The 15,145-nt window shown below is 33.0% G+C and overlaps 1 protein-coding gene across 3 annotated transcripts in view; it reads left to right on the top strand.

Annotated features, from left to right (window-relative positions):
• FSTL5 (follistatin like 5) overlaps positions 1-15,145 on the top strand; it is a 663,480-nt gene that overhangs the window by 569,289 nt on the left and 79,046 nt on the right. For all 3 annotated transcript variants that reach the window (XM_064487260.1, XM_064487220.1, XM_010986860.3), the window contains one exon: positions 1,729-1,847. In XM_064487260.1, coding sequence (XP_064343330.1) covers positions 1,729-1,847 — 119 coding nt within the window. The remainder of the gene's footprint in view (positions 1-1,728; positions 1,848-15,145) is intronic.

Below are 15,145 nucleotides of genomic sequence, written 5' to 3'. Positions count from 1 at the left end.
GAAAAATATAACTTGAATTTTGTTCTTGCCACTTCTTTTCCTGTTCAGAAATATGTCATCATAATGTTGTGTGCTTTGGAATTAAAATGCATAATTAACTGATAAAGACTGCATGTATTAAAATATGAGTACTGTAAAATATTTATAAAACAACAGTAAGACATGTCAAAACAATCTGGTGTCACTTAAAACATATATACATTATTAGACAGAGTTTCACTCTGTATAAACATCAAAGAAGTCGTAATCATGATCAGATACATTTTCCTCTGAATCGTAAGAACAGATGGACACATTACAAATGGGCAAAACTGGTGACTTTTTAATGAACTAGGAATATATTTAGCACACATGAATACAGCTTAAGTTGAATAAACATGTTCTTGGCAAATCAATAAACTTTTATGATGATTCTCAGGCTTGACTTCTCAAGCTGTTTTCAGTGGAAATAAAAATGAAAAAGAGATGTTTTTAGAAGGGAAACGTTTTCAACCACAATGGGTTGGCTTTTTAAACTACCATGGTTTCAATATAATGATTTATCTATTAAAGAAACGTGCTCTCACTGACTATGTGAGGTATAGTTAGGCTGAATAGACGTGCTGGTGCAATTCAGTATACCTGGACGAGGGAGCTACTCAGGGGAGGATCAGAGAAGGAAGGACTACGAGGGGTCAGTCTGAGCATGTTGGAACAAGGCAGGGCAGAGGAAACAAAACGAGCGAGTGTGCAGTCATTTGGGGCTGCTCCCCAGTTACAGACCTCAGTTAACCCCATGGCATTCCAGACGTCTAACTGGTAGCATCCTGCACCCAATAGTGTAGGTTTATAGGGTAAGTGAAATGAATTTCCAAGAGGTCACACACCCAAATATGCAATGTGGAAAAAAAAATATATGACTTAGATGAAATTTTTGTAAGACCTTAAATTTATTCAAAATTTAAAGTGTAGAAAGAGACCCCCAAATCTGCCAGTATGAAAACTGGTATGTAAGACCTCTATGTAGGATTCTATTTACAAACATTATCTTAGGAAAATACTTATTCTCCAAAATCTGGGGACTTGGTCTTTTTGCTTCTAAAACTCTTGATATAAACTAAATTCCTACAATGAGTGCTATTTTATTTTCCCTAGGGAACTCTAATAAAAATAGGGTAAATCTGATCCTTTAAAAAGTACTTTCGTTTCTTAATCTACATCTAAATTAAGTAGGGCAGGTAGCAGACATACACTATGTACCAAAGAGTTTATAATTATTTAAAAATAGATGAAACATTTGCTGAATTAAAGAAATCACTGAACTACAGATCAGGGAGATAAAGTAAGAAGTCTACATGGTATCACAGAGTTGCCTCAGTGTATGGTAAAGGTCTCACATGCTTTGCTTTATTAACATTACCTTGCAGATATTAACCACTATATATAAATATAGATAAAAAACAAATGTCTTCTGTATAGCACAGGAAACCGTATTCAATACCTTGTAATAACCTTTAATGAAAAAGAATGTGAAAACAAATGTATGTTTGTATATGCATGACTGGGACATGATGCTGTACACCAGAAATTGACACATTGTAACCGATTATACTTCAATTAAATGAAAAAGAAAATTACATGACTTTCCAAACTGATCTCCTGCCAGCAATTTGAGGGGGCACTGATTTTGGGTTGCAAAAGTTTCTGACAATTTTGTTTTGAACTTTTAAATGTGTTTTTATTCCTAAGGTCTGGGCATCGGGAACATGTTCTATGTTTTTTATGAAGATGGAATCAAAGTGATACAACCCATAGAATGTGAATTTCAGAGGCACATTAAGCCTAGTGAAAAGCTCCTTGGATTTCAGGCAAGTAGTTTAAAAATTCCTTTGTGGTTTTGTGCAGCAGTCTTGTTAAATAGAAAGATATTTTGGAAAGACAGTGAAATCTATACATATTTGAGATGTGTTGGGAGGACAATATTAAAACTGTGATATTGTCTGTTACTCTGTGCAGGTTTAAAATTTGAAGAGGAAAAGAATATATTGCGTGTTCTTTATTACTTGTTTGTAATTAAAATAAAGGCACTAGACGTGAAATACCAAAAGTGAACGCAGCGTAATAACTTCACCTGCTTCTTAATTTAGAATGTCTCCCATTTTGATAAGCACTAGTTACTTTAACAAAATAAAAGAAAATAGCCTGTAATTAATCTGATGGGAAATTGGGGTATATTAGATGCTCTGTAAATGTTGATTCTCTTTTCTTCTTCATCTTATTTTTTCAAGAGGTCTCAACAGAATGAATGATTTAGATTTAGAGGGGGAAATATCAATTTCTTTTTTTATTTACATTTTCTTTCATGGAAATTTTTTTTTCTGTTAAATTTTGGTACAGAATTCAGAAAATAAAAATATCTGACAAAACGACTATTTGAATAGACATACGAGGAACTGTATTTCTGTGCAACATAATAAAAATTATATATATTTTTTATATTTCTATGGCTATAGATATATCTCCACATAAATAAGTGTACACCAAAATATGTAACACTACACATACCCGTGTTACCTATGTGTTCCCACACAAACGCTGGCATGCACCAGACCCCCCAAATAAAATAAGATACTGGTAGACCACAGAATGCAACCCCATCTTGGTACTCATCTTTAAGGTTGGCATGGCCACAAGATATGAGCAAAATAGGTATTTAATGCCCGAGTTTAGACCCTTTATTTCCAGCTCCTGTTTCCAGCCTCCCAGTAGCCAGTGTTGTCAGAGATTGACATATGGAGACAACACTTTGCACCTTAAAACCATGCCCTAGAATGAGATGAAGGAAAAAATATTGTGAAGGTGAGATAAAATAGGCTAGCTTCCCTCCAGACATTCTTTAGGACAAAGACTCTAATACCACTTATTTTAAATAATGGAAATAATTTAACTCCATGTGTCTACAAATGTTCAAAACAAATGAAACCATTTTTAATTTAAAAAAATATTTCACTTATGGGCTAAATTACTAAATATTCATTACCGTGTTTGTTAAGCTCTAGTTTAACAAGTACAAAAATATTTTAAATTGTACCTGCAATTTTGTTTCATTTTGCAGTCATATCACATCAGTGCTGACTAAATCCATTTTGAGTAAGGTGTGTGTGTGTGTATGTAAATAAATAAATGCATATTAAATATAAATATTTGCATCTGATAAAGCAAGCCATTCAATTTTATAGCCCATTTATATTTTTTATAAAAGCATAACGGATGAGAAATTTGGGCTAACACGGATATCGGAGATGTGGCATTAAAATGATTATTTAAATCAAAGCAAAAGCATTTTTCAACAGAATGTTCCACTCTGATTCCTACAGGGTCAGCAGTGTTGTAGCTAACTATTTGGAATCTAAAGCTGAAAAAGCAAGGAAAAATTGATGTGATAGTTTTGTGACTTGTCCAGACAATAGGGATGTGAAGTTTACTTACCTGAATTTCTCTCTTTAAGACCTTTGAATACTTAGACTTCCTTCTAAAACAACGGAAATAGAAATTGTATAGAATTATGTTGATGTATTTCTCTCTCACTATATATCTGAGTATATATAGTGATAAGTGATATACATACATATATATATATATATATATATATAAATTATGTACACTTTCCTGTAAAAAATTAAAAATTGGAGCGATGGAAACCAGACATCAGTGATGACAGCCTTAACTCAGCTCCTTCAGCCTGAGAAACCTGATCCACACGTGTACTTCAGGAGTGACAAAGCAGGGATCATTACTTACTGAGAACTAATTTACCACATCAGATTTTTCAAAGCACAGCCCCTGGAAATTTTACAATTATCCAATATATGGGATTATGCTAAAAATGCATACTGTGAAATAAAAAGAAATAGAAGGATAGAAAGTCATCATTCTTGAATTATATAAAACAAAAATGTACAAAAAATTTTATATGCTAATGGAAAAGCAAGCAGAAAGAGTACGAAAAATCAGGTTTGCATTTTTAAGAAGAGAGAAACTATCAAATACTGTGTGTGTGTTTTAAATGTATGACATTTCTAATTTTTGGATGTTGAAATTAAAATGCAAGAACATTTCAGCTGATGAATATATTTGCTAAAGCACTGAGAATGGTATAAAGAATGGTGAATTTGGCTAAAACTATGTCCTGTTTATAATTGTTAAATGCAGAATATAAAGGCATTTGTTTATACTAAAAAAGAAAGATCTATTTCTTATGTAATTATTATAGTCCATATGTATGAAGTAAAAGCTAGAGTAGATAAACTTTTATTTCATATTGCAGTTATCTTGTTATTGCTTAATGTGAAATGAGCTTAAATAATTGAAATGCATGCAGATACTTTCATGATCCACAAGTATTCAGTGGTAGAAATAAGAAATTGATGGCATTACGCTTTGAGAATATATGTTGAACTAAATAATTATTTGCTATATGAAGCTATTTTGTTTTCTATTTAACCACAAGAAGACGTTAATTTTAGAGTGTGTAGGTTATTTGGTGCTACATTCCACTAGATTTGCATTTCTAGTTATAAAATAGTTTCATGAGAAAATTGTTGAGTATTATGCCAGGAGAACTTATTTCTCCCGAGAAATAGAACCAGTAGGATTACTACCTGCATCTGTATCTATATCTCTCTGTCATCATCTCTGTCTCCATCTCCTTACTTTAAGGAATCGGCTTTGGTGACAGTGGGTGGCGTATCACATGTGAAATTCGCAGGGCAGGACAGCCAGCTGGAAATTCACATACGAGCTGATGTTCAGTCTGGAATCCAAAAGCCACAGATTAGGCCAGCAGACTGTTGACGCAGGTGGATATTGTAGCCTTGAGTCTGATGTCTGCAGGCAGACAGGAAACTCAAGCAGATTTCTATGTGGAAATGTTGACACAGAATTCCTTCTGTGGGAAACCTCACTGTTAAATCTTAAGGCCTTCAACTGATTGTATGAGGCCCACCCATGTTATGGGGGGTGATCTGTCTTACTTAAAGCAAACTGATTGGAAATGTTAATCACCTCCACAAACACATTTACTACAATATGAAGACAAGTGCTTGACCAAACAGCTGGACACCATAGCCTCATCATAGCCTAGTTGACAGAAATCAACCATCTCATCTTACTCTTTTAGTCAAGGCTTTGATAAGTATTTGAATTTCCAGTGTGCTTAGTATGGTGCCTTACACATGGAAGGTAGTCAGTAACCTTTGCTAAATGAATTTAATGAAAATTCCATTGCTTAGAGCCTTGGGTTATCCATTCTTTTCTGCACTGTTTGAGTTTAAAGATGTATACATCTAATTTCCTCCTTACCTTAATATTTCTCCTTATTCTACAATGACCACAAAACAGTGTCCTTCTTTTCATGTGTTTGTGAAAAACGTTTCATAGAATAATTCATCATTGAATTGTTTCAGGGTAAACATAACCTCCTGGGTCTATTAATTCAAGATCACAGGGTCAAAATATAGCATAAAGATGCTCAGTCTAAGACAGTTGGGAGTTCTATTATAGAAAAAAAATCTAATCCTTCTGGATTTTAGAAGATAAGTCTCTTGAGTGTGAGTCATGGAAATGAGTCTTTTGGAATCATTTTTTCCCACAGAAAGGGATTAAACAGATATAATATTTTTCAAAGTCACTGTTGGTATCGAGAGGACAGTAGTGCAATTCCCAGTGTAACTCATTGGCCAATAACATTCAGATAAAACTGAAATATTTAGAATATGGAATCTTTCATCAAACCTCTCAGAAAATGCTGTTTGCTGGCTCTAAATAAAAATTCAATTTTGGTGCAATGTCAGATTACATCAGGTTTCAGCTTTCGCTAGTGAGTTGGTGAAGATTCATAGAACATGCTTTTAGTTATAATTTGATCCTTATTCTTCCCTCTTTTTTTTTTTTTTTTTTGGTTATGTAGCCTAATTAGATAGGATTCTTGCTATTTTCATCCTGCTTGTACGCATGATTTCATCCTGTCACCGCCAGTATGAACTTCAGGCAAAGAGAATTCTATCCCACGCTTACGAATTCGGAACTCAAACTGAAATGGGTTTAGAAAAATGTTTAAATTACAAGTTCAAGGATGACACACTTCCCCAAGATGACCAACTTTTTTGCTCTTCTGGTTTTCAAGGGATTTGTCATCCATATCTACAACTCTCTCAGTTTTTAATACTTTGTCCTTAGGTTACTTCTGTGTTTATTTAATACACGTCCACCTGCTGTTCTCCACACACACCATCCTGTTATTTTTTTCCTTCATAGGGACTAAAAGAGCTTCAAAGAAAATCACGCAAATCTCATCATGAGTAGGTCTTATATTTTAAGACTAGAAGATTCTATTCCTGGTTTTAATGCAACTTAAATGGTGCTAACTTCAGAGGAGCCCATTTTCTATAGAAAGTGTGATATGAGTCACTCTTAAAATGTCTGTTTTCTAGGCTTGGGATTTCCACATGAGAAAATCACCTGGCCTTTACACATAAATACGATTAGTACTACATTAGAATGAAATTTGTACACAGAAATAGGTTGACCATAGTGTCCACAATACTTAGCTAGACATCTATCAAAATTCATCAAATTGTACATCTGATATACATGTAGTTTACTGTACAGGAATCATACCACAATAAAGGTGTCTTTAAAAAAAATTCAAAACTACAACAACAACAAAAGAAACCGAAACTGAGATTAGAAATGGGGAAACACAGCTTCCTCGTTTCTCTGTCTGCTGGTGCCCCCTCTCCCAGCAGCGTGGCCTTCAGGGCACTTCTCCATCCCCTTGGTAATAACTCGAATTCCCTTGTCAGCATTCCCTTCTGTTTCTAATCCAATTACTACTTCTTCAAACTCTATCCATAAAAATAAATGTTAAAACACCTGCCCCTTTGTATCATGCAGACAATTCATTTCCCCAGAAAGCCATGGAGGAAGCTTCTGATTCAGTACCACTGTATTTTTCAGAAAAGTAATCAAAATGTTTCCCCCTTACTCTTTTGTCAGTGGGTCTCTATTCAAACAAGGCTTAATTTCCACAGAGTTAGAGAATGATAAAAAACTAATGCTTTCGTCCCTTTTCGGTTATGTGATACCCTGCAAAGAGCTTCCCAAAGAGAGTAATGTAAATTACCTCTAACTCTGCCTTTAGAAGATTATTCTGTAGATGTTAAAAGAAATAAATTTATGGTATTGGCCTTTGAAGCCCTGGATTTAAAGAGGCCCTTGAATCTTTCATTAAACATCACACTCTTGTGAAACTGTCATGTTGTGCTTCTGATATATTTGAAGTATGCAAGCCTAACATTGGGGAACAGGTGGGGAGCATCTATACCGTACAACAGCATGTTTTAAAGAATTATTCATTTAAATGGAGGTACTGGGGATTGAACCGAGGACCTTGTGCATGCTAGGCACATGCTCTACCATTGAGCAATTATCTACCCCCAGCCCCGACTCTGAGCTCTGCAACAGCATTTTAATGGAGTCATAGAACATGTTAACTGGGTCAAGTAGTTATATCTAAGATAGCATATTAAGTCTTCAAAAGAGGATTGATAAGAATCAGTCAAGTTACTTGGGTAAATGTGAGCAGAATATGTATGTGTCTCAATCTATTGGCCATCACTTTAAAATCTTTTTTTAATGTGAGATATAAGGATTCACTGTATACATGTAAGAGTACATTTTATGTACTTTAAAGAGAAATGTGCTTATAATAATTTGACCTTTCAATAGAAACCTTTCAAGAATAAAATTGAAGAGTTTAACACAAAAGTTATTCCTACAAATATCTTTAAATACAAAATTATTTTACTTGAGACTTACAAAATCACATAAGTCCACTATGTGGCTCTTAGCCTGCAGTTTCTGGTCTAAGATTTAGTTTTATTTTCAAAAAGGTAGCTGTTGACTTTTTCAAATAATAGATTTGCATGGTAAAAATAAAGTAATACAAAAAAAATTAGGTAAAAAGTAGTCATTTCTTACTCCCTGCGTTTCTATCTCCAGTCTGACTTCATGCATCCAGTTACATTTAATCACTTTATGTGCTCAGAAATGATATTTCTTGAATTATCAATATTAGATATTTTCTATTGGTGTTCCTCTCTGAAAGATGATAATTTTGCTTACACAATTCTTAAGAATTCTTAATTTTTCTTCCTTCTAAATACATTGAAAACTGCATAATTATTGTAATGTTTTTGAGGGTTAGGTTCATAATTTTAATGATTTATTTAAATCTTAGTATTTTTCTTGAAATCTCATAATATTTCTATTTAATTTTAATAGTCTGACCTCTTGTTTGATTTCTCATTGCTTACATTTAATATTTCAACAATAGTTGTCAAAATTGTAATTTAACACTGAAGGCTTGTCATTGCCTTGGTACCTTTTTCATATTTTGATAGGTCATCAATCTCAGTGGGAATAATTTGACAGATGTTACAGGAAGGAAAACAATACAGTAAATGAATGCCTTCAATTTTATTTTATCAAAGAAAATATTTATTATTGGATTGCTAAACATTTTTTAAACTGCTGAAAGCTTACAATGACAATTTTGCATTTCTCCATATACTTTATCACATAATGATTTTATGTTTCCTATGTGGAAATTTAAGATACAGCTCTATAATAAGAATGCCAAGAAAGAGGGGATGGTATAGCTCAGTGGTAGAGCACATGCTTAGCATGCATGAGGTCCTGGGTTCAATCCCTGGTAACTCTATTAAAATGAATTAGTCAATTAATTAATTAAAAAAAGAATGATAAGAAAAACAAAACTTAAATCTCAAAATAAGTGTTCATCCCTTTACTATTTAAGCTGCTAATTTTTGCCCATCAAAACTCTTCTTTTTTCCTAATTCAGTAACTGATTTTCAAATTTTTATTAAGGCATTTTTTTAAAGATATATTATGGATTGTTTAGCAAATTAACGGCAAAAGCTGAAACTTATCTAGGACTTGCAAGCAACTAGGCGTCTGCTCCATTCTGTCTTAAATCCCACCTGTACGGCTTGAACGAAGATGTAATATGAGGCACTGTGGAGTGACATGCCCACTGGCAGCTAAGAAGTTGCCTGAATCACCACCCAGTGAGTGTTATTTCCGGAATCGGATCTAGTTACTCTCTCCAAAGCGTTCTTTCTTCCGTCCTGAAAAAGACGTCAGTCCTATCTCACCTCTATTTTAGGAAGAAAAATATATTCCTTGTGATAAGAGCGGAAGAAAATGAGCTTAGCATATTTAACAATCCGTATACTAGCATCATTTTTTATTAAAAAAGTAGCTCTTTAAAGTATAAGTTTCAAAATACAGTTATTTATGAGTATGATTTTGCAAAACTGTATCTTATGTCTGATAGTTCTCTTTTGAAATTATTTAGAAAACTTAAAAGATGCAATAAAATAATAGCATATCAAATTGTATAATCAGTATACGTTTAAAGGATTTGCACTGAACTAAATCACAGGGGTCGTTTTGCTGATTTTTACTCCATAATGTCTTCGTTTTATTATTAAAGAATTTTTCTAGAATGCAAATCAGATTTGTTAGTGAAAAGAGATAAGCCTAAATATAATTCTGTGGGCAATGTAATAAAGATACAGTTTTAAAGAGAAAGGACAGGAGAAATGTAACTTTCATCTGTATTGTCCTACCTATAAAGAAGTCAGGTACAGAGCCAAATTATTCTTTTAATGTAACATGTATTTCTAAAGGCTTACAAAATATGATTTTAAAATGGGTGAATTTTCATGGTTTTTATTTAGTGGATACAAACATAGTAAAATACAAGTGTGTATGAATTATCTGGGCAGGATCCTCTCATGACATACCTGTACGAAATAGAATATAAGATCATTTACAATAATAATAATGAACCAGTAAATAATATAAATCATACTAAAACAATTTTTAAAGAGTGTTGACCTGAAAGATAAAGTTTAATGATCCTCAGTGTAGGCATTCCAATGTGGAACACGTTTACATGTGAATTACAATACAGTTTAAAAGTACACATGCATATAATTATCCTCTAAACAGCTTTATAATTTTTGAAGATGAATCTATCACATTTCAGAATAATTTTTTTCCAGTCAATAATAGTCTTGAAAAAGCAAGTAAGCCTGTCTTCCATATAAGGCTTCTGGGGCTGGACAATACAGTAAGATGAGGAACTCCCATCAGAATGACACTTTGCCATCTGCATTGCGAGATTATGATCTTCAGGAAAAAAGTTCAGCTCCTAAATGATATTACACTGTGTTGAACAAATGTAGATAATTCAACAATCATAAAATTGCTTCAATTTATGCTTTTAAATCAACATTTTTTTAAACAGTTCCAAGACAGATTTAGACATTCACAGGGAGAGATTTCATACACATGCTTAGGAAGGAGGGAGTCCATAAAACCTTTTCTTTCTCCTAAACTAATGTCCCCAAAAAGAGAAACCTGTAAAACACGTGTCACCAAAACTGATGTATCATTACCAAAAGAAAGAGACAATTATTTAAAGAAGGGAAGGCAAATTTACGTATTTTCTGATATTACGTCATTCAAATTATTTGACCTTGTTCCTGAAAACTTTGGTTTCTCTTTATCCTACAGATTTATAACAGTAAGAAATAATTTAATTTACTCCATTTTAATATAAAAATTTCAAAGCATTGAGGAATAGAATTCTACATGAAATCCCTTCAAGTTTAAGGATAATTTCATTAACATGGCGTAACGTGATCCCCAACACTAAACCTCAAGCTTTGTACTTCAATCCGATCCTGCAAATTCATTTCTTTGCCTGCCTGATAATCCATTTCATAGATATTATTTACAAAATCTGTATTAGCTATAGTAATATGATCAGAATGCAGATAAGTGAAATCTGTTGAAATAAAATTGCTTGTTTTTAAAATACATTTTAAATGAATCTGTTTGCATTAATTTATCGTCAAGCATCAAGGTGAATAAATACGAACAGATTCTTCTTTTTGGTTCTTCAAGAAGCAGCAAATTTAAGGACTGGAAGTTATAAAGAGGCAGATTTAAGCTCAGTACCCAAGATTTAAAGGACTACCTTATAAAAAATCTCTCTCTTTTCAAAGTTTTTTAAAAAGGCTAGATATCCAGCTCTCAGAAAAAATTGTAGAGGGGGATGTATACACTTTGGGTATTGAAACCAATGTCTTAACTATAAGAGTCTGTTAATCAATAGTTGAAAGGGATCATTTAAACAGATCTTCTCTATTGTTACTTAAAGAAACTAGAGTACAGAAGGTATTTGAAAGAAGTGACCTACATCTTCCCAAGATGCCACAGTGTTCATTGTGATGTCATAATTATAATGAACTTTTCAACATTTTAGAGAGATTTACATACTAAAGCCCATGCTTTTTTTTTCTTTTTATGTTCAGTTAACATCATGTGTTATCTACTAAGAAAGAAAATGATTTTTCCTCTCCATTTAACCAACTTACTAATTGTGCTTTGTTAAACAAAGTTACAAAAGAGTACCATTCTTCCTGTACAAATCAAGTCATCACATTGGGGAACAAAATTCACAAACACAACTAATTCTTTAATTCCAACTAGCCACACTGCCATTTAATTGAGTTGATACACCATGAAACTTGTGGGTCCATATAATTTACATTTTCTTATATTTGCCATAATTGTCTATTTTATTGCTTAATGTTAATTTTTAGTTCAAGACTTTGCCAAATTCTATTTACTAGTTCTTGGACCTAAAGTGAAACCTATGGTCTTGGTTTTAATTTGGTCTCCCCACTATTTAGATGTATGGTTTCCCCAACAGACATGAAGTCTCTGTTCCTGGGATTCTCAGTGCTCACTGACACTTAGACCAATTCCTAACTGGGATTCTGGCTCGTTTAAAAGAACCAGGAGAACCAAGACACAAATCATCCAGTCCTGCATTTACCAAATGTCGAGAGTTTTCTTCTCTTATGTTCTGTAGACATTTGAAATTTAACACTCTACAAATTTATTTTTAAATTCACTCTTCACCCTCTCAAAATGATACCATCAAAAAGTCTGCAAATGACAAATGTTGGCAAGGATGTGGAGAAAAGGGAACCCTTGTACACTGTTGGTAGAAACATAAATCGCTGCAGCCACTGTGGAAACCAGTGCGGAGGTTGCTCAAAAAACTAAAAATAGAACTACCATATGAACTACCAATGCTGAGTGTATATCCAAAGAACACAAAAACACTAATTCAAATATATATATGCACGTCTATCTTTGTTGTAGCATTATTTACAATTGCCAAGATCTGAAAGCAACCCAAGTGTCCATCAATAGATGACTGGATAGAGAAGATGTGGTATCTCTATATATAATGGAGTATTACTCAGCCATAAAGATGAATGAAATCTTGCCTTTTGCAACAATGTGGGTGGACCTAACACTATATTTTTATAAATCGGTAAAACATTTTCTGTTTAAGCAGAGTCGAATTAATTCAGACAGCTTTGAATTATTTTTCTTTTATGAAAACAATGGAAAAATCCTAATTTAATACTCTCAATTTCTGGAGAAGGAAATGAGAAAAGTCGAATAATTAGCCTAGTGTCACAGAACTGCCAAATGATAAAAAGGAAAAAAATTCTAACCACATATGCAACCATCACTGTATGTTTAAAATAACTCACTGAAATTCTTAACTATCCACAGCAAACTCTCCAAAACATTTTGGGAAATTGAGCAAAACGTTTGTGTGAAGAATGTGTAGACTATTACAGTTTTTGTGAAATGTTAGCTCATGGAGAATTTTCTACATGAAAATACCAAGTGGCATTTATTGATCATTTGACCTTTTCAAACATGATTACATTTAACCGACATAATAATACAACATGAAAGGTAATATTATTATACCAGTGGGGTAAACAAAACTTAAAAGGAGTATTTACACAGCTAATGTAAGTAGTAAAACTGGATTACATTTAAGTCTGGTTGATCTCAAAGCCTGTTTATTATTATTTTTTTAACTCTGCCTGCTTTTTTTTTTTTTTAAACTCTCTTTAGTACATTATTTTTGAAAAGAAACCAGCCCTCGGTTTATGATAGTGTAATGTTATCAACTCAATTTTTATTATAATACTTGAAGAAATTAAAGACATTCTCCTTATGTTAAAAGGAAGGATGAAAATTTCTACAATATAATCTTTGTACTTTGATATCCTGGAATCAGTATCATGCTACCTGACAGTTTTCTATGATATGCAGATTGAGGCAAATCAGGCCCTAAATTACCATGACTACTTATGTTTTGACTAATATGAACTAGACAGTTTATGACATTTTAATAAATTAAATGGAAACTAGAATTAGATAAATTGAATATATCTAATTGTAGGAAAAAGCAGCTGTATCACTGGATTAGAAGCACTGATCTCAATTAAAAATCAATAAAAGTACTTTAACCTCATTGCCTTTTAAAAAAAATGGACCAGTAAGGGAGATAGCCATTGATACCAAATTATTTAATATGTTATTATTATAAGATGGAGTGCTTTTTTTAAATCTTGCTTTGCAAGATTTAAAAGAATACATTATACCTAGTGTATACAAAATAGCTCAACCTTGAATATATATGTTTCCACATGATTATAAAAATAAACTGGGATTCCCAACCTACACATTCCAGTCCAGTACATTGTTTCATTGTTTCATTTCCTTCATTCATGAAAAACTGAACAAACCCTCATTGAGAATTATTTACATTCTATTGTGTTTGATAAAGTGGACACTATCTTTTCAAATATTTCATTATTCACTTTTCTATTTATCTAAATAGACTCAGATTATAAGAGTTTTGGATTTAAAAAATAAAAGCTATTTCAAAGAGAGAGAGAAAGCTAGAAAAGAAAAGAAAGCTAAAAATCAGTGCTTCTTAAACCGTATGTGGGAAACAATCACCTTGGCTTTTGTTCAATCTATTTTTTTTTTTTTAATCATTAGGTAGCTTCCATCCCAAGAAACCCTCCAGGCAAGTTTAGACCAAGCTGATCTAAACCCTATTCAAGGAGACAGGTCCACTGATTATGCTCATGGATATGATAGCAATATTAAATTGTTATCAAATATTTTAAGTGTTGTTTTTACTGGACTACCATATTTAATATCCAGTTAATTGAGAAAGAAATATTGAATAACAAATTAAGTGGATCCCGTGCTTCAGAAGTTAAGGCATCTCGTATACCAAAAGTATTACATTCAGACAATGCATTGATAGACTAATGATCAAAACTAGGCTATCTAAGAGCTAAATGTAGCATGATTTTTTTAAATAGTGGGTTTTTTTTTTTTAAAGAAAATCTCAATGTTTTTATTTTTAATGGTGGTGATGATAGAATCTTAGCTACACATTTTATTTTGCTTATGGTATGAAAGCTTTCTCCTGACTGATCTAGGACTGGTTTATTCATGTCAAATCAGGGATCCAAACTCAAATGGTCATAGGGTTGGTCAAGTTAAAATAGAAGAGGAAAGTTGTCACGTAGGGCCAGAGTAAGCCCATCGCTGAATGGAAGACAACCCTTGATCTTTGCCAGAAGAAGCAACAGGGGACGGTGGCACATGCAGTGGCCTAGTAACAGTTTTTTTCAATTTTGACAATTATTTTCAATTTCTATTCTATTTCTAAGCTTGGTGACAAATGATATTCCAAGTAGCAGCCATCCACGCACCACATTTTGAAGGCTGCTCTAGAATTCTGTTTCTCAGTGATTCTAAATGACATGACATTCTAGAGTTTAGCGTCATGATTGAGAACTACCCACTTTTTGATTCTCCCCTTTTATCTGTGCTATGACACGTGACACCTAAACGTGTATTTAGTGAAGAAACACTGCACTTCCGCCAGTGTGTTTGAAGGTGTAGAACTGTTGGAAGAACAAAGTCTAGCATTTTAGGTGAGAACAGTAGTACATGATTAAAGGCCCAATTACGTGGCACCAAATATAAATGCTATGAAAATTCCGACAAGGAGAAAATTAATAAGACCCATGGTAATTAAGGATGAGTCATGTAGGTGTTGGAAATATGGCTGCCGAGTGTAGATTAATAAGAATTTGATTAATAAAAT

Source organism: Camelus dromedarius, chromosome 1, assembly GCF_036321535.1.
Source record: "Camelus dromedarius isolate mCamDro1 chromosome 1, mCamDro1.pat, whole genome shotgun sequence".
In the NCBI taxonomy this organism is placed as follows: domain Eukaryota; kingdom Metazoa; phylum Chordata; class Mammalia; order Artiodactyla; family Camelidae; genus Camelus; species Camelus dromedarius.
The sequence above is the reverse complement of the archived record's forward strand: the minus strand, read 5'-3'. Positions and strand labels throughout refer to the sequence as shown.